This window comes from Balaenoptera ricei, chromosome 5 (genome assembly GCF_028023285.1).
Source record: "Balaenoptera ricei isolate mBalRic1 chromosome 5, mBalRic1.hap2, whole genome shotgun sequence".
NCBI lineage: Eukaryota > Metazoa > Chordata > Mammalia > Artiodactyla > Balaenopteridae > Balaenoptera > Balaenoptera ricei.
The window spans coordinates 61,434,784-61,458,718 of NC_082643.1; the positions used below are offsets into that span (position 1 = coordinate 61,434,784).

The 23,935-nt window shown below is 35.2% G+C and overlaps 1 protein-coding gene and 1 non-coding gene across 8 annotated transcripts in view; both read right to left on the minus strand.

Moving 5' to 3' along the window:
• Nucleotides 1–23,935, minus strand: part of ADGRL3 (adhesion G protein-coupled receptor L3) — an 858,314-nt gene that overhangs the window by 117,993 nt on the left and 716,386 nt on the right. For all 7 annotated transcript variants that reach the window (XM_059922921.1, XM_059922920.1, XM_059922919.1 and 4 more), the window contains 2 exons: nt 5,740–5,923; nt 4,677–4,799 (listed from right to left, as the gene is read on the minus strand). In XM_059922921.1, coding sequence (XP_059778904.1) covers nt 4,677–4,799; nt 5,740–5,923 — 307 coding nt within the window. The remainder of the gene's footprint in view (nt 1–4,676; nt 4,800–5,739; nt 5,924–23,935) is intronic.
• On the minus strand, nt 14,051–14,157 carry LOC132366830 (U6 spliceosomal RNA). The gene has a single exon (XR_009503552.1). It is a non-coding gene; the product is annotated as a U6 spliceosomal RNA (small nuclear RNA).

Consider the following 23,935-nt stretch of genomic DNA (forward strand, 5'->3'; position numbering starts at 1 on the left):
CACGCAGCCAAAAATAAGGATATAAATAAATTAATTTTAAAAAAGCTAATAGACACATAAAAATTAACAACATTATTAGTAATTAGGGAAATAAAAATTAAAATCATATTGAGACACAATTTCATACCCACTAGGATCTCTGTAATCCACATGATAAAATACTAGCCACACTAATGTTAGTAAAAATGTGGAACAAATGAAATACTTCATACTACTGGTGAGAGTATAAAATGGTTCAACTACTTGGAAAAATGTTTGGCAATTTCTTACAAAGTTAAACATATATCTACCCTTCCTAGATACATGAAAATATATATCCACAAAAAAAAATGTTGTATAAGAATGTTTATAACATCCCTATCCACAACAGCTCCAAACTAGAAACAACTCAAAAATCTATCAATAGGAGAGTAAATAAATTATGGCTTATTAAAATAATAGAGTTACTCTACGTCAATAAAGAACAAACTAATGATAGATGGAGCATCATGACTGAATCATAAAAATATTATACTGAGATAAAGAATACAGCCAGAAAGAGTACATACTGTATGATTCCAGTTACGTGAAGTCTAAGAACAGGTAAAATTTGTCTTTAGAAATAGTAATGAGAAGAAAGTAGTTCATCAGGTGGGGAGATGAGGTGAGAAGAGTGAAAAGAGGTATCAGGACATTTTCTGGGTAATACATGAGATTTTCATCTTATTTTATGTGGTATCACAGAGGAATGTACAACTGTCAAATTCATCAAGCTAAACAGAAGATATGTGCATTTTATTTTATGCAAATTATATCTCAATTACCATCAAAACAAAACAAAACAAAGATTCAAAATCTTTACCTGTGGTTGCCAAGGGGGAGAGGGTGTGAGGGAGGGATGGACTGGGAGTTTGGGATTAGCAGATGCAAACTATTATATATAGAATGGGTAAACAAGGTCCTACTGTATAGCACAGGGAACTATATTCAATATCCTGTGATAAACCATAATGGAAAAGAATATAAAAAGAATGTATATATGTATAACTGAATCACTTTGCTGTACAGCAGAAATTAACACAGTATTGTAAATCAACTATACTTCAACAAAATAAATTTTAAAAAAATCTTTATCTGTCTTAAAATTCAATTATCATGCTCTTTTAAGATCACTATCTCCATACCTCCTTCTACCTTATTTTTTTTTTTCCCTTATGGCAATCTTTTACAAGTAATCCTCTGTAAAGTTAACCTTCTTTTAGGATGTTTTTTAAATTTTGTGTCATTTCCTTTCTTAAAATAAGTCAAGTCCTATGTTTTACTTCCAGTATAAATTCATTTTGGTGGAGCCCCAAGAGACAGGAACTGGCTTCCCTGGTGGCACAGTGGTTGAGAATCTGTCTGCCAATGCAGGGGACACGGGTTCGAGCCCTGATCTGGGAGGATCCCACATGCCGCAGAGCAGCTGGGCCCGTGAGCCACAACTACTGAGCCTGCGCGTCTGGAGCCTGTGCTCCGCAACAAGAGAGGCCGTGACAGTGAGAGGCCCACGCACTGCGATGAACAGTGGCCCCCGCTCGCCACAACTGGAGAAAGCCCTCGCACAGAAACGAAGACCCAACACAGCCAAACATAAATAAATAAATAAACAAATTTAAAAAGCAAAAGGAGACAGCGTTTAGAAGGGTGCACTTTAAAAAAAAAAAGAGACAGGAACTGCACTGACCACTGTGGTAACTAAGACGAGGAAGTCCCAGTCCTTATCCCTGAATCTTAGAGTCAAGTGGGAATAAAGACAATAAATTTTTTTTCCTCCATGTTTTTGAGGAGGAAGGGAGCTGTCTTGCTCTTGCTCTCATGGAGATCATCTCCTAGAGAAAGAGTCAGACAATAAGCAGGCAACTTAAAAATAATAATAATTAATATAATTCATATAATGGTAAGTAAATAAATGCTATGAAGAAGCACTGGCAGAAAATGGCTAACGGGAAAATAGTGATTGGGAAAGAGTAGTCTACCTTCGAGGAGATAGGAAAAGCTTTCCTGAAGGTTAAGATTTATAATGAGCAGTGAATGATAGAGAAGTTTCTATAAAAAGAAATATAAAAAATGCATTCCAGAAGAAAGAAAATGCAAACATCTGATGAAGGAACACTCTTGGTGTGTTCGAGGAATAGAATCAAGACTGAATTAGGGAACCCTGTGCAGTGTAGATAAAAATATAATTGATATAGCAACTATGGAAAATAGTATGGAGATTCCCCCAAAAATTAAAAATAGAACTGCCATATGATCAGCAATTCTACTTCTGGGTATTTATCTGAAGCAAACAGAAACACTGACTTGAAAAAAATCTATGCACCCTCATTTTCGTTGCAGAATTATTTATAATAGCCAAGACATGGAAACAACCTAAGTGTCTACTGATGAATGAATGGATAGAGAAAATGTTATATATATATAATTATACATAGAGATATAAAATGGGGAATGGAATATTATTCAGCCATAAAAAGGGCAATTTTGCCATTTGCTATAACCTGGATGGACCTTGAGGGCATTATGCTAAGTGAAATAAGTCAGATAAAGATAAATATCTCACTTACATGTGGAATCTTAAAAACAAACAAACAAACAAAAAAAATGAAAACAGACTGCTAGTTGCTAGAGGTGAGGGGTGGGAGTAGGCAAAATGGGTGAAGAAGGTAAAATGTAAAACCTTCCATTTATAAAATAAATAAGTCATGGGGATGTAATGTGTGGCATGGTGACTATAGTTAATATTGGGTTGGTCAAAAAGTTCGTTTGGGGTTTTCTATAACATCTTATGGGAAAACTTGAATGAACTTTTTGGCCAACCCAATAATACTGTGTTGTCTATTATTAAAGTTGATATAAGAGTACATCTTAAAAGTTTTCCTCTCAAAAAAAAAAAATGTAACTATGTATGGTGATGGATGCTAACTAGACTTATTGGGGTGATCATTTCACAATATATACAAATATCAAGTCATTATGTTGTACACCTGAAACAAACATAATGTTATATGTCAATTATATCTCAATTAAAAAAAAAAAAGAATCAAGACTAGACTGTCTGGATCACAGAGAGCATGCTAAAAACAGACGTGAGGCGGAACAGCTGAGGCAGGAAGGAAGTGGACCGGGGAGCATGTAGTAGGCCTGTTAAGCCACTTGATTTCATTCTAAGCATAACTGGAGGTGAACTGGTCAGACTCATGTTTCAGGAAGAACACTCTGTCAACAGGATATACTGTTGTGGGGCAAGAGTCAAAGAAGGGAAACCAGTTAGGAAGCTAATGCAGGAATCTGATTTCGTGCTATAGAAAATCTTATTGCACATTCATGTGTATAAAATTGATGACTAATAAGGACCTGCTGTATAAAAAAATTAACTAAATAAAATTCAAACATTTAAATAAATAAATAAATAAAAGAGTGAAAAAAAAAAAAAAAGGAAAATCTTATTGTTGCCTCAAAATTCACATAGTCAATTTAGCAACATAGTACTATTTATAAATTCAGTCTTATAAGATTTCCAACACTTATAAAGAATTTTGTTCTGCTGGCAACAAACATAATTTGTTTTTCTTGATATTATTTAACAGTCTCTTCTTTTTTCAAAACTGTTTACCTTGTAATATGAAAAATTAGCTTTCAGTTGGTTGCTACAACCTGAAGTCATCTTCCTATCACCTAACAGGTTAAAAGATCTCACTTCCTTAGCAAAAAATATGTTTAAAAAATTTTAGGGACTTCCCTGAAGTGGCACGGTGGTTGAGAATCTGCCTGCCAATACAGGGGACACGGGTTCGAGCCCTGGTCTGGGAAGATCCCACATGCCGCGGAGCAACTAGGCCCGTGAGCCACAACTACTGAGCCCGCGAGCCACGACTACTGAAGCCTGCACGCCTAGAGCCTGTGATCCGCAACAAGAGAAGCCACAGCAATGAGAACCCCGTGCACCGCAATGAAGAGTAGCCCCCATTCACCGCAACTAGAGAAAGCCCGCGTGCAAAAATGAAGTCCCAATGCAGTCAAAATATAAATAAAGAAAATTAAAAAAAATTAATATTAGTGAGGCTTCAGACATACTTTCTCTGTGGGATTATTTATTTACTTAATTTTAATCATATTCAATGAATATAACCTAGTACTAAATTAATCTATATCTACCAGTTCCATTCCCCAAAAGCATCTCCTTACATTTATATTTTTTATATGCTTTGCAAAGGAAAAGCACAGAAACACCCTCAAAAAGAAGTTAATAAAGAAAAAACACATATAATTTTAAAATTACAAGTAAAATTTCCATTTGAAATTTTAGAAAGAAAATCTGTCAACTCGGTGAGAGTTACTCCTTTTAAGGAAAAAAGTCAGAATATCTGGATTTTGTTGTTTATTAATTTCCCTTACATTCAAGTTTCTGATATTTTTCTACAACTGAAATTAACAACAATTTCCAAATCTAATTGAGAATTTTGTAGAGCAAATATCATTGCAATATTGTTGGTACAGGAGCTAAGAAAGAGGAGGAAGAGGAGGTGAAGATAGAGAACAGTGGAGCGAGAGGAGAGGAGAGCTTTTAGATAGCAGATCTAAAATTTGAAGTCAAGATGCAATGAATTAATGACAAGTTCAATTCCATCAAGCTTAATAAATAAATTCTAACCTACCATTTCGGCCATTTTGTTTTAGAGTATTTGCAGAGAGCTGGATAGTGCTTCCATGACCCATGTTTTCTGGAAACTTTAGGTCTTCTAAGTTTCCTTCAGTGCTCAGCCTTGCAACTTCCAATTCTATTAACGGCAAAGAGATAACAGCGGTCGTTGAGAAACATGACAAATTTAAGATAATCTCCTAATTATTGAAATATTTCTGAAATCAGAACACTGGAATTAATGTTCTGTCTGCCATACTTTATAGTACTTCAGTCTTCTATTTAGAAGTTTTTTAGTGTTTTAATTTTTTTCAAAATAAAGCAAATGAAAGCTATTAAAATCAGGTAGATAAGAATACAAGGATATCAATTACAAAGCCTAGACTTTAAGACTCAAGCTCAAATCCTTACAATTTGTCATTGACTATAAGTTTACTGTCAAAATGTTATCTTTATTTTATGAATTAAGTGAAAATCCTTTTATAATCTAGAGCTGTACTATTATATCAATATTGACTTATCTTTAAATGTAATAAGTTTGAAATAGCTTTATCAAATCTTCTGAAATTAAACTGTCAGCTACATCCTTAGACACATTAAAAATAGATTTACACTCTTTATGAGCCAATAACACAATTATCAAAAATTGTTTTATCATCTTCATGCAAATGACTGGCTTCTTTATAGTTTATAATTCAGAGACATTCTTATTATAACTGAAGTGACCCATAAGGATAAAATTTTAAATACTACTGTACATACATAGATACACACATACATAAAAACTGAAAAAAAAAAAATACATGGACCTCACTGTAAGTGATCTCAGGCTAATATATTCAATACTGGAATGTCCTTAGGAGGATACATACATGATTATGAGGATACTTCTAAGCTAATGACAGGTGATACCCTCCTAATTACAGAAAAGGGATAACTTATCTCCACTGAAATAAAGTATCACTCATGATATCTGGTCCGCTATAGATGATACTTTTTTCTTTTCCCTCTTCTGCTGAACAAGGTGATAGTTTTTTCTTGTCCCTCTCTGGCCCTTCCATAGAACAAAGGCCACTTACGAATATTGTCTGTGTTCTCCCTGACGATGTCAGTCTTCAAAAGGTTATCAGCCAGCACAAAAGCACTTTCCTCCACAGTGTCAAGCAGCATGGTGGCTGCACGTAGTTGATCACTTGTAGTCAGGTCTCTCCAGGCATTCAAGGCTTGCGGCTGGAGGAGGTTGTTAACTGTCTCGACCATTGCCTACGAAAGGACGAACAGAATGACTGAGGTCTCTAGTGAACCCACAGGGCTGTCAGAAATCCAGGCATACATGTTGCCCAGCAAGTAAGGATCAGTGGTGTGCATGAGTTCAGTATTGTCCCAGCCTCCCCTGTGACATGCTGCAGTGGAAGCATTCATTATTTTGCTCTGTAAAACCCTAGCTGAGACTTTGCAAGGCAACAGGAAAAGCTGCTTTTGTTCTGAAGGACAACAAATAGATCCATGGTTGCTTCTTCAAATCAATAGCAAAGGCTTCAATAAGACTATAATTGCATAGTTAAATTATTTGGTTGGTGAACTGTTGGCAAGTAATTTAAACTAATACTTTTATCACATCACCACAAAAAAAAATGATTTTCTATATACATCACCATAGAACAAGATGCTAAACATAACAGAAATCAAAAGGATGACTATAGGCAGGACAATACAAGAATCTGTCACCTATAGGTTGAGGACTCTGGGCAAACCAATTTTTTTCTTAGTCAGCTAGTAAAATGTCAGGATAGGGAAAATATCAAAGCATACATACTCCCAGGGGCTTTGGATGTGTTATGTGTGGAGAGAAACCTTGGAGCTGTTTATTACTAGGGAGGGGAATAAACAGTTGGAACTTGCTACCTATGGCCCTCAGGTGTTTTTCCTTAAAAAAAAAATCAGCAGTAGGTACACTCACACATAGAGATAAGGCACCACGTTTCTCTTTGCTTCATCCAAAAGAATCATCTTTCTAGTTACAATTTATGTATTTCCTGTGGTTAGCTCAATACTCCAGGTTACAAGAAAAGACAGTTCTCCCAATAAGGTCTTCTTAAGGTTTCACTCAAACATAGAGAATTGCAAAACAGAAAAATACAACACCAGCAGTTTGAAAGTGATCATCCTTGAACCTGTTGATTATCAAATATGCATCTAATCTGGATATAAAGTTGAATAAACAGCCAACACAGGCAATTTCCAGGCAGCACATAGGTGTTTAGAAACAGGACTCACATTATTGACACGTTGGCAGAGGGACAGGGAAAGACTGGAGAAATATCCATTATGGCTGCAGTGTTTTCTTCTGGCTGGTGTTTTCATAGTAACTAAGTAACAACTGTTAAAAATTCAGCTTCATAATGAAACACCTTGGCTGCCAATTAACACCAGCTTCAAAAACTAATTTGCCTTTTGATAAAAATTGTTTTTCTTGATATTTTTCCCAGCTATTCCAAGTTCTGGCCAAAAATCAACATCACTGGACTTTTATGTAAAATAGTTCTACTTGCAACTTGAGTATTTTGTATCATTTAAAAAAAAAAAACCTCTCGAGTTTAATGACTGGTCATTTTCACATAGTATGCTTAGCTCTGTCACTTGTTCTGGGTTTAAGGCATGACCTAGAAGCCAGACAAAAGCATTTCTGGATCACAACAATCTGATCTGCTTTTCAGGAAGTTCTCTATGGGGTGATGCCAACAGGATATGGCAAAAAAAAGGGGGTGCCAGATAGAAATCAAACAAAAAAAAGTTTAGGTATTTTCTGACGCCAAAGAGAGGACACTGACCTCTTGAGTGTAAGGAAGTATTCTTTCTGGGATTAGATGATCCTCTGAATTCATTAGAAATGCTCTGAAAACCCCATATGAAACAGATATTATGCCTGTGCTTTATGGAGCAGCCGTTTTAACGTTAGTGAATAACCTTACATTGATTAATTTAAACCTTACCTCAGGGAAAAACTTTTGGGAATAATGCAGTGTTTCTGTTCTGCTCTTTATTGCTTTTAATGTTTTAAATTTTAAAAATGCAAAAGGAGGAAAGAAAGAAAAGAAAAAAGAAAAAGAAGCAACTATGGTCAACTCTGGGAATGTTCTAAATAGAAAACTGTTTACAACAGACTGCTTTAGCTAAAATACTGTCTTTAAATTGACAGCACACCCCATTATCTTAGTTTTGCAACTGAAAATGTAGAAGGTGCAATATTTTTTCATAGTTATACATTTTGTGTACATTTCAACAACTGCATCTTCCCAAATAAAATATAGTCTTTAGAGAAGTTTTCTATTAAAGGCCAAAGGATTTCCAAGTTCATTGCAGAAATGACAGACTTAAAATATGGCCCTAAAACCTGGGTGGGTTAAGACACAAATCTAATATTTATTTATTCTTAAAACAGCACCTGTTATGATTGCCCAAGTATAACTGAAAGGAAAGGTCAACACAAGAATTGAGAGAGAGAATTCTCTAGTGCTAAAATCAGTGTGGGATTTGGAACTACGTCTGCTGAGTTTGTAAATGGACTCTGCCACTTTACTAGTTGTGTGCTGTTGGGCAAGTTACTTCACTTCTCTGCATTCACTTGTAAATTAGAGATGATAATATAATCATTTCATAAGGTTGCCTGGCTCATAATAAGTGTTTAGGTGCAATCTTTACTTTCATTTGATATGAAAGTCCAGTGTGGGAAGAAAAGAGGTCTTCACTGAATAAAGCACAAGCCATACCCAATAATTGCAAAATATTCACACTGAAGTGAGATCTGGAAGGAATACCTCTTCTACAATGCAATCTTCATAAACAGACCTGTTACACAACTTTACTACTGAGGAACGGGAGGAACATGTGTATTAAATAGTTCATAATGTGTGTTCCAGAGGCTTGAACTAACTGACCCGTTTTCTGCTAGTGAGACAGCACAATTAAGTCAATCTTAATAGCTTTATAATTGATACAATTTGTGTAAGCTTTCCAAAGGCTGTTGATGTGTCCCTGTTACCAGTTTAATGAAGGTCAATTAAATAGTCACAACTCTTCCGATGGTAAAAGAATATATTTCATTTTCCCTAAATATTTTGCATTTATATATTTACCCATAAATGATGACATCTGGTAATTAAGTTTTCCGTATTTTTTTTTCTTTCTTGGTCAAACTACTTATTTGCATTGCTTTCATTAGCTCAACAACATTTCTTTAAAAAACAGGTTGATTTTCATGGTATTTGGTTACAAAGAAATGAGCTTGACTGCACTTAGAACCAAAGTTGAACAGGAAATATACAATGAATTTGATTAAAGTTAGGTGCTGTGGCATTACTTTAATGTCCAACAGCTCTCATTAATTTCTATTTTCTGCTATAATTTTTTTTCTGACCTAAAATTTACATTCTAAAGTTGGAAGGAAATAAGATTGGTTCTGAATTTATCTTAAAGTAATTTATATTCTCACCACAATGCCTTGATCCAGAAGGAAAAAACAAACAAACAAACAAAAAACACGTAATGGTTTTGACATGTATAGACTGAAATAATCTAAATTTTGAGAAGTTAATTTAGTCAACAATATCTTTGCCAGAAACTAAATGTTAATTCACTCCATTATCTTTTTTAAAACACTAGAAACTGAATAGGAGATGGACATTGGAAATTTACATTCTGGTTCTGCCACTAAATTTGTGTGCCTTTGAACAAATTGATGTTTTCCAACCAATCAACAACGTGTGAACTACAAAAGAAAGTAAAACTCATCGTGTTTCAATTCGAGGGTGGTTAGGGGCATTCTACTATTAGATATTACTCTTCTCGTTATACAGTTTATGGACTAGACTCTAAAGTCACTTTTTTTTTTTTTACGTCTTTATTGAATTTGTTACAATATTGCTTCTGTTTTATGTTTTGGTTTTTTGGCCACGAGGCATGTGGAATCTTAGCTCCCTAGCCAAGGGATCGAACCTGCTCCCCCTGCATTGGAAGGAGAAGTCTTAACCACCGGACTGCCAGGGAAGCCCCTAAAGTCACTTTTGACTTTATAAAAATCAAATATAAATTAGGAAGTGTGAAAAGTCACTTAGATTCATACCAGGATCATGTACATAACATACCCTTCTGGACATATATTTGCATTACACAATATTATTGAACCTCTTATCATTAAATTCAGATATTAAGCAAATGCATTTGACTAATTTTACTCAGAGCATATAACTGTAGTATGTTTGTTAAAAGATGTTATAAACTGTTTAATCACACTTTATATATTTCAAAAGGGAGGATGTACTTATTTGTTATAACTACTGTGAAAAATTTTGGAGAAAAACAGCTATATATCCTTCCAATAAGAACTTTTGTCATTTTTCCAGGAGAATGTGCTTGTGAAATAGTCTAGGATTCCTTGGCAAGAATACATAAAAGGATCCATGGTTGAAGTAAGTCAGAAAGAGAAAAACAAACACCGTATGCTAACACATATATATGGAATCTAAGAAAAAAAAAGGTTCTGAAGAACCTAGGGGCAGGACAGGAATAAAGACGCAGACGTAGAGAATGGACTTGAGGACACAGGGAGGGGGAAGGGTAAGCTGGGACGAAGTGAGAAAGTGGCACTGATATATATACACTACCAAATATAAAATATAGCTAGTGGGAAGCAGCCACATAGCACAGGGAGATCAGCTTGGTGTTTTGTGACCACCAAGAGAGGTGGGATAGGGAGAGTGGGAGGGAGATGCAAGAGGGAGGGGATATGGGGATATATGTATACATATAGCTAATTCACTTTGTTATACAGCAGAAACTAACACATCATTGTAAAGCAATTATACTCCAATAAAGATGTTTAAAAAAAAAAAAAGGATCCATGGTGAAAAACATATCAATGGCACTTCTTACCGAGGTGAGCTGTAAATCTTAAACTAGGTAAGCAGAACCACCTGGGAAACTTAGTTACCCTTCTTTCTTTGCTTGAAACCACTAGAATAAAGATCCAGATAGAACGAATGTCTTGTGAAAAGATATACAACTATGCCACCATGGTATTTGTCTGAAGACAAACTTTTTGATCATGATCTCATTCAGGTTTTAACTCAGGTATCAACTGCTCAAAGAGGTCTTCCACTATCAGCATATCTAGGCAGAGTCTCCCACCCTTAAATCCAAGATCTGTTTTGTTTTCTTTGTATCATGTATCATTATCTAAGATATGCCATATATTTATTTACCTACAGGACTCTCTCACTCAAGATCTCTCACTCAAGAAAAGGCAAGCTTCATGAGGGTGGTGACTGTGTCATTTGTAAGTGCCAAAAACTCTGCCTGACACATAATAAGTGCTCAATAACTATTTGCTGAATGATTGCCATCCAGTGAAGATTCACACATGAGTTTTCTCCCTTTTCACACTAGCAGAAAACAAATCTCTGATTTTATAAGAGCAAAGATTATCTAAGCACAAATGAAAAAACCTATTAGGCTAGCCAATGTTATCTGAATCATTATCATTTCAGAGACTCAATGTCACAATGCTCCCATTTTAGTACTTATTCACCTCTAATAGAATTATCCATATTTGGGTCTGGCATTCTCACTAGATTATGACGTTCTCAGGGGATACATCATGTTCATTTGTATTTTTCCAGGGTAAATTTTAGTGTCTTGAGACATTTTGGGTATTCAATAAATGCCCAATAAACAAAAATAACCTACTTTTAATATCAAATCATTAATAAAATAGGGAAAGTGAAAACATCTTCTTTCAGTTCTATAACTTTTTGTTGTGTCTCCCAAGAAGTCTTCTGAGTGCTGAGATATCAGCATGGTTTGGAAGGAAGGCAGGGTGAATTACAGGGAATTAAGGAGAAAAGCAGAAGCACAGGTTATTGTAGTGAATGCAGATCACTATGCATAATGACAATATATTCTATAAAAAGCTTTCCACAATGTTTTATTTATTTATTTTGGGGTTTTTTTGGCTGAGCCACGTGGCCTGTGGGATCTTAGTTCCCTGACCAGGGATTGAACCCATGCCCTCGCAGTGAAAGCACAGAGTCCTAACTACTGGACCACCAGGGAATTCCCCAAAATGTTTTAAAATGTACCAAAGCTCACTTTCAATGCAACTCAATGAGGTTTTATTAAATATGTATGATATGCAAAGAACTAGGGAAGTAACTGTTGCGTGAGGTTAGGAAAAATAAGGAAAACATGGGATCTGTCCTCAATTTGCCTATACTCCAAAGCAGAAGGTTAAGCACGTCACATGGGACAAAAAGTAATGAATTCTTGCTGAGGAGGATCAAGAAAAGATCCCAGAGGTGTTTGGTTTTTAGTGGGACACTAAAAGATGAATAAACTTTCTTTAACTATGATGAGGAAATTTGAAGCTAAGGAACATAACAAGCAAGTTAATGATTAAAAAAAAAAAAAAAGAAGGTACCAAGGCAAGAAATTTGTTGGGTTTGGGGTGAGGAGCATGTATTGTGCGTGGAAAGATAGTTTAAAGGATGAGTACAGTGAGAGAAATGGTAAGTAGAAGTCAGATTTTAGAAGATCTGCAGTATGATAGAAGTTTGGGCTTTATTGTGTAGAAAATGTACAGCCATTAAAGATATTTAAGCAAAGGAGTTATAAGTTTAGATCTTAAGTTCTTCAGTTCATTTATTATATTTTTAAGTTCTCTTGTGTTAAAATAAAGCAAAGATTTATATATATGCAGATTATCATTAGTCAGCCCATAAGAAAGTTAAGAGCAAATGTTTCCTACTAGTAGATAAATTTAAATTAATAAATTGCTGACATCCTTTAGAAAAAGTGCCTAGTAACATGAAATTTTAGTTTACTCTTTACTTCCACATCTTTGTTTTATGATGTGTTCTCCTGAATGCAATATTTCTTTATCAATATATACAGTAATCATGCTGAACACTGTTATTTTCTCTTACTATATTATACATATGGTTATGTTTAAATATATTTCATGTATAAATTTCAGGATATATAGAGAAAGAGAAATAAGTCTTCAGGTCTTCTCTACTCCCATTTCTTGCTTTCTCACTATATATATATATATGTATATATGTGTATATATATATATAGAGAGAGAGAGAGAGTCTACATTGATTTATAATTAAAAAAATAAAAACAACTTTTCTTTCATTCTTCATTTTTGACTTCTTGATATAAAGTTTATTAGTTGAGAATAAAATAAAATAGAGTAAAAGTTTACAATCATTCCTGAATAAGGCACATTGTACTCCAATTTATGTTTAGACATTGATTCGAATCGAAAATTTAAAGGTCAAATGTTAGAAGTCTTCAAAACAGTTTTAAACTTGCAGGTTTTTTATTAGAAGTCAAGATGAGTGACTGATATTTACACATCTGATCAATAAACCTAAGGTTCTTTTTATAATTACTGCCATTTAATATTACTAAGCATATAAAAACCACTAATCTCTGAACTCCCTTTTACATTACAGTGAAGAGTTGGCATTTTCAAGTCTTAAATTAGATTGCATAACACAACTGACCTTAATATAGTAATAAGAACCTTTAGTAGTAGAACAAGGTGAAACTAAAATTTCATAGAAATGACTCTGCCTCTTCAAGAAACCCCTTGTTATTTAAAAATGTATTATTTTTAGCAAACTGTAATTGTATTATTTTTAAAATCTTATTTAGAGTTAAATGATTGAACACTGTCAAATCTATGTTGTGTTATAGGAATTAAATGGAGCTATAAACTTGACTCAAACATTTTGCTAACTCAACATTCATTCTACAAATATTAACTAAGTACCTTCAATTGGGATACTGCAAGAGGGACAGATATTCTCCCTTCCCTCAAAGTGATAACAATATAGTGAGGCCGCTAAATAAAATACGGCATGACAAGCATTATAATAGCAGAAACATGGCGTTCAAGCTTTGTATTAGGCTCCATGAAGTAGAATTTCAAGCTTAAATACAACATTGACCAAACAGGCAAGGGGTAAACATGTGTTTATACATACAGAGGTGAAAGAGAATAGGCATCTCAGAGGAACTGAAAAAAAATTCCTTACAGTAGAGCAGAGTGCAAAGGGTTCAGTGACAAGATTAGTAAGTGAAGGCTAGTTTTCAAAGAGGCTTGCAAACCTTGTTAAGATATTTGCAATTCTTCCAAAAGGCACCAAGAAGTCACTGAAAAATTTAAGGTAGGGGAGTGATATAAAATACAATGGTTAATATTTACTGAGTGTGTTCCAGACTGTCATCTAAATGCTTTACATGCATCAGCTCCTTTAATTTTGAGAATAACCCAAAGAGGTAGAAGTAGTTATTATTCCCATCTTGCAGTGAGAAAATTGAGACTCAGAGAAGTTTTTTTTTTTTTTTCTTCCTGTCATCCTTATGCAGGGGCCATGCTAATCTTCTCTGTATCGTTCCAATTTTAGTATATGTGCTGTTGAAGCGAGCACGAGACTCAGAGAAGTTAACTTGCTAAAGGCTAATTAGTTAACATAGGGCAGAACCAGGGTTCAAATCCATGCATTCTGCTCTGGGAATGGAGAAAAATAGAGATTCAAAAAATATTTAAAACAATTTGTTGATTAGTTAACAGTTGGAAAGGGAAATGAAGTGAAATGCACAGAATTTGGGGGTAGACAATGAGGTGGAACTCACTTAAAATGGGAATAAAGGAGAAGGAGCAAATTTTTGATCATTAAAAGGTAGAGGATGTAAGTACATACTGGGGGAGAGACTGCAAAACATGATGAATTCAGGTTTGTCTATTTTGAATGCAAAGTACTTGAATTGAATTAATTTAAAAGGTCTAGAGAAGACTTGTAGGGGAGAAAAGTAACCTTCCACTACCCTCTTAGGTTCGGTGACGAGACCTGAGAATTAAACTGACATAGAGTAACAGGAGAAAAGCACACAAATTTTATTTAATACAAGGGAAACTTCATAGGAAAAATAAAGACCTGAAGAAGTAGTTAGGACTGAGAGTTTACCTGCTTTTTTAACCAGAAAATGATAAATTTGTGATGAAGTGTAAACATAAAGGAAAAGGGATTAAGCTACTAGGGGCAGTAAATTGTGGGAAAGTGACTAGGAAATACATGGGGGAAGCCAGTGGAAAATAAGGGTTATTTTCATTTTTGTACATTTTCTTGCTCAGATCCATTTTGGCATTGACTCCCACTCTCTGGTGATAATAATGTTCTTCTCTTCCTGGCACATGGAAATTTTACGATCTGCTTTTAGATAGAAAGGGGGTGATCAGAAAGCCCTTCTTCATCTGCTGTTTCTCAATTGCTTTCAGTTCAAAATAATCAATGTGCCAAAGTGACAGGTTTTGGGGTGGCATATTCTTAACCTCTTCAGTCTGCAGTTTACTAAGATATCTGCTCTTGGCATACAGGTTTAGGCATCATAAATTCAGGAAGCTCATTGAAGCCACTGAGATGTCTGACATTACCCAGATAAACTGAGTAGAAGGAGAAGAACTGATGACTTTATCATTAGAAACACTAATGATAAAGAAGAAAACGTAGAAAGAATAGTCGACAACTGAGATGAAGAAAGAGTGAGTAGCCAGAAAAGTGTGGTATCACAGAAGTCAAGGGAAGATTGTTTCCATCAATTTCAAAATGAACTCAATCATAAAAGTATCAGAAAAGCCCTTCTTGAAATAATAATAACTCTAGATTTTTTTCTGGGTAACTAGTAAAATGGTTGCAAAATAAAGAGTAAAGCTATGGAGAAGCTGCTTTTGAAGGATAATCAGTTCAATTTGAAGTATCTTTACTTTGAAGTAGGACATTTATTCATTCAATAAGTATTTATTGAGCATTTAATATGTCCCAATACTGTTCTAGACTCTTGAGATACATCTTAAACAAAGCAGAAAAGGGGAAAAGATCCTAGAACTAAACGTTCTGGCAAGGAAAGTAAACTTAAAATCAGATAGATTTATCTATCTATCTATCTATCTATCTATCTATCTATCTATCATCTAACTATCTAGTAAAATAAAAGTAAAATATACATGATAGGGGGATCTAGAGTTAGGGGTAGGGTTGAGGACAGGTTAGCTTGTGATTTTACCTAGGATGGTCCAGTGGGCCTCCTTGAAAGTGTAACAATTTAAAAAAGACAAAGTTGCTGAGAGAGTTACGCATGCGGATATTTGGAGGAGATATTCCAATCAGGGAAACAAACAGAATAAAAGTCCACAAGTGGAAACATTCTCTGCATGTTCCAAAACCTTAAGGAGGCCCATGTTTGGAGCTTTTTACAGAAAACAGGAGGGGTGGGAATGAACCACATCAATTGAGTAGGCAAACACTGCACAAAAACGTAGTTTTCAGGTAATGATTGGGAATTCAGTTATAAATGGAGGTGTCAGAAAAAAAAATGTGAAGATGTTGAGAAGTTAGCTTGAAATGAATTTTGGAGTTCAGAGAAGTGGTCTGTGCTGCAGATAACATTTGTGAGACTTAGGCAGATAGGTGGTATTTAAATCAATGAGCTCACCAAGGGAGTGTGGGGACAAAGAGAAAACAAGAATAGACTGAGCTAGGAGGCACTCCAACCCAAGGGTTTGGGAGAAAAGGAACCAGCAAAGGAGACTGGAAAGAAGCATCAAGAGGAGGAAAACCAAGAGAATGAGCTGTCCTGATGAGAATGTATCAAGGAAAAGGGAGTGGGGAGTGATCAATTGTGTTGGATGTTTCTGATTGGTTAAGTACGATGGATTGACAACTGACTACTGAGTTTAGCAGCATGAAATCCTTAATGACCTCAGAAATGCAGTTGCAATAAGGTAGTAAGGGCAAAAGCCTGATGAGGTGAAATCAAGAGAGAATACGAGGAGAGGAATTGGTGATAGTGAGTGTAGACAAGTGTTTTGAGAATTTCTACTGCAGTGGAAATACCAGCAAGCAATCGGAAACATTAGCCGGAAGCCTCAATTAAAAGGTAAATATTTAGAAGTCACCTTTTGTGTGCTAAGTAGAATTTAAATGGTATCGGGGTTATAGAAATAAAAGTGGCACTGTTCCTTTCCAAGGAGCTCTGAGATACAAAAGTGAACAGACATTAAAATATAGCTAGATAACATTTAGAGAAGAGCTAACACCCATCTTTCTCAAACTCTTCCAAAAAATTGCAGAGGAAGGAACACTCCCAAACTCATTCTATGAGGCCACCATCACCCTGATACCAAAATCAGACAAAGATACTATAAAAAAAGAAAATTACAGACCAATATCACTGATGAATATAGATGCAAAAATCCCCAACAAAATACTAGCAAACAGAATCCAACAAAGCATTAAAAGGATCATACAACAGGATCAAGTGGGATTTATCCCAGGGATGCAAGGATTCTTCAATATATGCAAATCAATCAATGTGATACACCATGTTAACAAATTGAAGAAGAAAAACCATATGAACATCTCAATAGATGCAGAAAAAGCTTTAGACAAAATTTAACACCGATTTATGATAAAAACTCTCCAGAAAGTGGGCATAGAGGGAACCTACCTCAACATAATAAAGGCCATATATGACAAACCCACAGCAAACATCATTCTCAATGGTGAAAAACTGAAAGCATTTCCTCTAAGATCAGGAACAAGACAAGGATGTCCACTCTCACCACTATTATTCAACATAGTTTTGGAAGTCCTAGCCATCGCAATCAGAGAAGAAAAAGAAATAAAAGGAATACAAATTGGAAGAGAAGTAAAACTGTCACTGTTTGCAGATGACATGATACTATACATAGAGAATCCTAAAGATGCCACCAGAAAACTATTAGAGCTAATCAGTGAATTTGGTAAAGTTGCAGGATACAAAATTAATGCACAGAAATCTCTTGCATTCCTATACACTAATGATGAAAAATCTGAAGGAGAAATTAAGGTAACACTCCCATTTACCATTGCAACAAAAAGAATAAAATACCTAGGAATAAACCTACCTAGGGAGACAAAAGACCTGTATGCAGAAAACTATAAGACACTGATGAAAGAAATTAAAGATGATACCAACAGATGGAGAGATATACCATGTTCTTGAATTGGAAGAATCAATATTGTGAAAATGACTATACTTCCCAAAGCAATCTACAGATTCAATGCAATTCCTATCAAAGGAAACCATAAACAAGACAAAAAGACAACTCTCAAAATGGGAGAAAATATTTGCAAACGAATCAACGGACAAAGGATTAATCTCCAAAATATATAAACGGCTCATGCAGCTCAATATAAAAAATAAAAAAAAAAACCCAATCCAAAAATGGGCAGAAGACCTAAATAGACATTTCTCCAAAGAAGACATACAGATGGCCAAGAAGCACATGAAAACCTGCTTAACATCACTATTAGAGAAATGTAAATCAAAACTACAATGAGGTATCACCTCACACCAGTTAGAATGGGCATCATCAGAAAATCTACAAACAACAAATGCTGGAGAGGGTGTGGAGAAAAGGGAACCCTCTTGCAGTGTTGGTGGGAATGTAAATTGATACAGCCACTATGGAGAACAGTATGGAGGTTCCTTAAAAAACTAAAAATAGAATTACCATATGACCCAGCAATCCCACTACTGGGCATATACCCAGAGAAAACCATAATTCAAAGAGACACATGCACCCCAATGTTCACTGCAGCACTATTTACAATAGACGGGTCATGGAAGCAACCTAAATGCCCATCGACAGACAAATGGATAAAGAAGATATGGTACATATATACAATGGAATATTACTCAGCCATAAAAAGGAACGAAATTGGGTCATTTGTAGAGACGTGGATGGATCTAGAGACTGTCATACAGAGTGAAGTAAGTCAGAAAGAGAAAAACAAATATCGCATATTAACGCATATATGTGGAACCTAGAAAAATGGTACAGATGAACCACTTTGCAGGGCAGAAATTGAGACACAGATGTAGAGAACAAACGTATGGACACCAAGTGGGGAAAGCAGCGGGGTGTGGGGGTGGTGTTGTGATGAATTGGGAGATTGTGAATGACATGTATACACTGATGTGTACAAAATGGATGACTAAGAAGAACCTGCTGTATAAAAAATAAATTAAATTAAATTAAAAAATATATATAGCTTGATAATTGCTGTAATAAGAGGAAAAGCGAGGATGTATAAGAGGGCATTTATCCAGGCTAGGTGGGAGAAAGAATGCTTCTTTAGAGTCACTGGCTTATAAAGTAGGTGTTGGCAGATAAGTCAACGTTATTGAGAAGAAAGGATGGAGAAAGGAGAACAAATATAGAAATAATCCAAGCAGAACATAACTGTGACTAAAAAGGTACAGAGACATGAACTGCAAGTACTTAGGTACTTTGGGAGTGTAGAATCTAAGAATATGGAAGGGGCCAGCTAAAGGTATGGGAAATCAGGTATGGGAAAAGAGGAGTCAAATTCTCAAACACTGTAGTCCAAAACAGGAAATTTTTTCTTTAGTGAAAAAGAGAGTAATGGACAGTCTTTGAGTGGGATCAAGTCTTAATCAGATTTGCATCTTTAAAACATTATTCAGCAGTAGGGAGAATGGAATGACAAAATTTCTAAGTGTTTAAAGTGGTTGATTAGGGTTTTTTGAGAATTACCTACATAAAGGTGATAACTGAAGCAGCAATAATGGATATCAGAGGAAAACTAAATTTAAAACCAAATTAATCTTGCAAAAATCTACTGTCACGACCCTAGTTAAAACTCTTCAATGGCATTCAGAATCTTGACTCCTTCCCATAGCTTTCCTAGCCCTGTACTCTCCTTCAACCCATTGCTTCAGGCATATTAGCCTTCTTTCTATTTCCAGAACTCTCCAACCTCACTTGGCCATGATGGGTGACCTCTGATTCTAGAATGCTTTTTATCCAGATAGGCACATGGCTGATCTCATACTGCCAGGAGTCAGCTGCACTGCCATCTCCCAGATACATACAGTCTAAAGTAACCAAGCAGTTACTTTAACTCATGATTCTGTTTTAATTCTCTGCATAGTACTTCGGCCATTATCTTCTTTTATTATTTTGATTGCTTTACTGTCTATTTCCTTCCCAAACTCCAGTTTGCTAAACTAGGATGTGAGCTCTGCAAGAGTAGTAATCCTGTCTGTCTTTACCTTTGAATCATTGCACCTGGAACAGTGCCTGAAGCACAGGAGCTCAAAAAATACTGTCTGAGTGAGTGAATGAATGAATACTTCTATGCTCTTCTTAAAGTATACACACTAATTATTTTAAATGGAAAATATATTTTCTGACTTTAAAAAGGACAACCTTGCAGGAAAGTCTGAAAAACTGTCACAGCCTAAAGAAGCCTAAGGAGATATGATGTTTAAATGTAATGTGATGTCCTGATAGGATCCTGAAACAGAAAAAAAGGCATAGTTAAAAACTAAGTGAATCTGAACTATGCATTTTAGTTAATAATAATATATCAATCCATATTGGTTCATTAATTATAATGAATGTACCATACTAATGTAAGGTAGTAATAATAAAGGAAACTCTGTGTGTAGGAGGGATATATGGTATTGGAACTCGATACTAACTGACCAATTTTCTGTAAGTCTAAAACTTTTCCAATAAATAATCTGTACTAGTAAAAAATAAATAAATAAAAAGTATACATTGTGAACAGTTGAAAATACATAAGTATATACATTAAAACTGGAAAGTCTATTTATGGAATAACACCCACCTCTCCCAAAAAGAATTTCTTTGACAGTTAGTTGTGGACCCCTCCAGACTCGTAAATATTTACACATATATACAAATAGATGTGATCACCATAATAACGTTATTTGTTTGGTTTTGCCTGCTTGCCTTTTTTTTTTTTTCTTTTTTTTACTTGATACTGTATTATACCCATCATTCTGAGTCAATACGAGATCTACCTCATTCTTTCTGTGGCTAAAGATTATTGCACTATTTGGTGCAGCATTTTATTCAACCGGTTTCCTACTGATACAGTTAAGTTTTTTTGTTGATATAAACTGTGATACAAGTGTACCTTGTGATCATCTCTATATGCTTATTCTTTTCAGTGGTGGCATGCTACCACATAATGTGGGTCTGCCACAGCTATTCCCAAAGTCCTAGTTGTAGGTAAAGAGAACAGCACTGTTTTGTGATTGTATGACAAAATTTATAAAGAAACATTATAGAAACATGGATGTGAGTAAAAATAGTCTTCTCTGGTAGGATATTTAAGAGGCTGATAACAGTAAGGAAGGAGATCTGAATGACTGGGGAGAGAGGCAGGGTTGCTTGCACCACACAACTCCAAGGGGGCACCACTGAAATAGGTCACAATGTCAGTGGCGTGCCCCAGAGCTAGCAATGCAGCAGCCTCAGTGGGAAGCAGCCATATCTATTATTACTACTTTTTGAATTTTAAACCATATACCTATATTAGCTATTCAGAAATAATCTGAAATAATCTTTCTTTCCTTTTAACAAAAATGATTGCTTTCAGACTATAACTATAAGAGAACAATCAAAAGAACATTTTAATCTACACTTAGGGTTTAAAAGTAACCATTGGTATTGTCATAACTCTATGGTAGATTATTACATCAAAACTGGATGAATATATCAATATGTACCATTAAATACATTAAATTTTTGGTTTCATCTAAGAATACTATTTGCCCAATAATTCTCTTGTTTTAGATATAGAATCACTGGACTTTAATAGATACAGTTATGCCCAGCTGCAAAAGTATACCTATTAATGAAGCATTTAGCTATGCAAAGCTAAATCCCTTGGGCTATCCCTGAGTAGCCCAAGGGATATGGTCAGAAGTAGGGGAAATGGTCAAATATAGTTGGGTGAGACATTTGGAAAGTTCTAACAGAGATGAATATTTTAGTTACTTGTCCTTATCCTTCTTTCTACGTAAAAATCAGCATGGATGCTAAGTAACCATCTTGTCATTTTGAGGAAGGAAACCCATGTGCTAAAGACAATAGAGCAGAAAAGCAGATGAAGCCTTGGTCTCTGATACGGAGTTTTCATGCTAATCCTGAACCGTTTCGGCTGCATTTCCTTTTTACTTAATGAAAATAAAGCCCCAGTTTAAGTTGTCATAGCTAAGTTTCTGTTACTACTGGCTGATAAGGGAAAATATCACAATTATAACTCTGTTGGGAGCAATATTAAAAAATCATTTGTTTGGTTCCAAGCCATCAAGGAACTACTCTACTGCAAATGACACCTTAAAACTTCCATTGCTTTCCTGACCTGTACCAGAAATGCTAATGATAGTTTCAGAAAGTAGGACCTTAAATCTGTAATCCTGTTTTAAATGTATTTTTTCCTTCTGGTTAGGTACATGATCATAATGCTGTTAAAGAAATAGCAAAGTAAATTGATGTGCATTCTCTTGTGTTTGCGTTGAAAGTATATCTATTTATAGTCTATGTATTTAAAACTTTTCTGAAAGTAAAGTCATGTTCGGAAAGCAATGATGCATTAGAATGGACTCTAAATAAACAATTTTACAATTAAGTAGTTATCTAGGCTTTGATCAAGAAGTTATAAGAGAGAAGAAAATAAAATTTGGTGAAAAGAAGTGAGAAAATACTTTTGTTTTAAGTGAAAACATTTTATTTAAAAACAAAAGGGCTTTTTTTTTTCCACCCTTATTAGAATTACTTCCTGAAGCATTTACAAGCCACGTATATACAAACAGCAGCTGGAACATTTTGTTTACTTCTAGGAAATGTGCGAACTGGAAGTCAGAAATGACTTTGTAAAGTGGCCATCTCTGCCTGACCTGACACATTAGCCATAAGAATTTTGAGAGAGTCCCAAAATGATGTTCTTTGCACGTCAAAGCAGGAACTCCAGTATCAACATCTGTCATTGTCCTTTGGAGGTTTTCAAATTATTAGATTTATGAACTGACCTACCTATGCTCTTAAATAACAACCTGAATAATTTACACTGCTTACATTACATATGGTTTTACTATCTTTTGATTCAACAATTGCTTTACAACAGCGTTTAGTGACTGCAATTTATAGAAAAGAATTCTTATATCTTCTTTATCTAAAGAAAACTACTCTGCTTTGTAGATGGAAGTTACTTTCTTTGATCTCAAAGTCTTTTAGAAATAGGTTCAGGGCACCAGAAACATGCAGGGTGCAGATTTATATTTTTTCTCTTACTGACTCAAATCAAGTGCAGATTTATCAAGCTGTGAAATATATTAAGTTCACAAGGTTTTAACAAAGGGTTACCAAACCTCAAGAACCTGGTGTGATTCAAACTACTTTCAGATGTCCTTTTAATTATATTAAATGAAAGTTTGGGTTGGCTTTGATGCTTATGGGCAAACATCGAAATCTCCTGAAAGAGCTGCTAAAAGTACTCCCCGTTGCTGCAGTTAATATACTACATTGTATGCACACCACTAGCCAATTTATTCTAGCCACTTTAACAAGGATATCCAGCCTGACAGGCCACACAGAATAGTATCACAAGTCAAGCAAAGCACAAATCATTAGAGGACTCAGAAAGTCATTTGACATGCACCATGGAGCTCTTTGTCACACAGCCAATTAAGTGACCAAACAAGAAACTTGAAAATACTCATTACTTTCTTCCTAGCAGTATAAGTGGAGGTTAGAATCTTTCTTGTCTCATGCACCAAAGGCACACAAGTAAAACTGGCATAATTCAATCTGCACTTTGTCAAAGGTGCAAGTAGCAACTTTGGTTCACAGAAAAGTCTGCATTACAGACAAAAAAAATGAAAGCAATAGGTAAAAATGTTTATGCAGTACATATAATAATATAGATATCTGGGCTTTGGATTTTTTTTTAAATAGCTACTTTATTTATTTATTTATGTATTTATTTATTTATTTATTTATTTATTTTTGGCTGTGTTGGGTCTTCGTTTCGTGCGAGGGCTTCCTCTAGTTGCAGCAAGCGGGGGCCACTCTTCATCGCGGTGCGCGGGCCTTTCACTATCGCGGCCTCTCTTGTTGCGGAGCACAGGCCCCAGACGCGCAGGCTCAGTAGTTGTGGCTCACGGGCCCAGTTGCTCCGTGGCATGTGGTATCTTCCCAGACCAGGGCTCGAACCCGTGTCCCCTGCATTGGCAGGCAGATTCTCAACCACTGCGCCACCAGGGAAGGCCTAGAATTTTTTTAAATTCATCAAATTTGACATTACTTTTATCGTTGAAAAGCTGTAT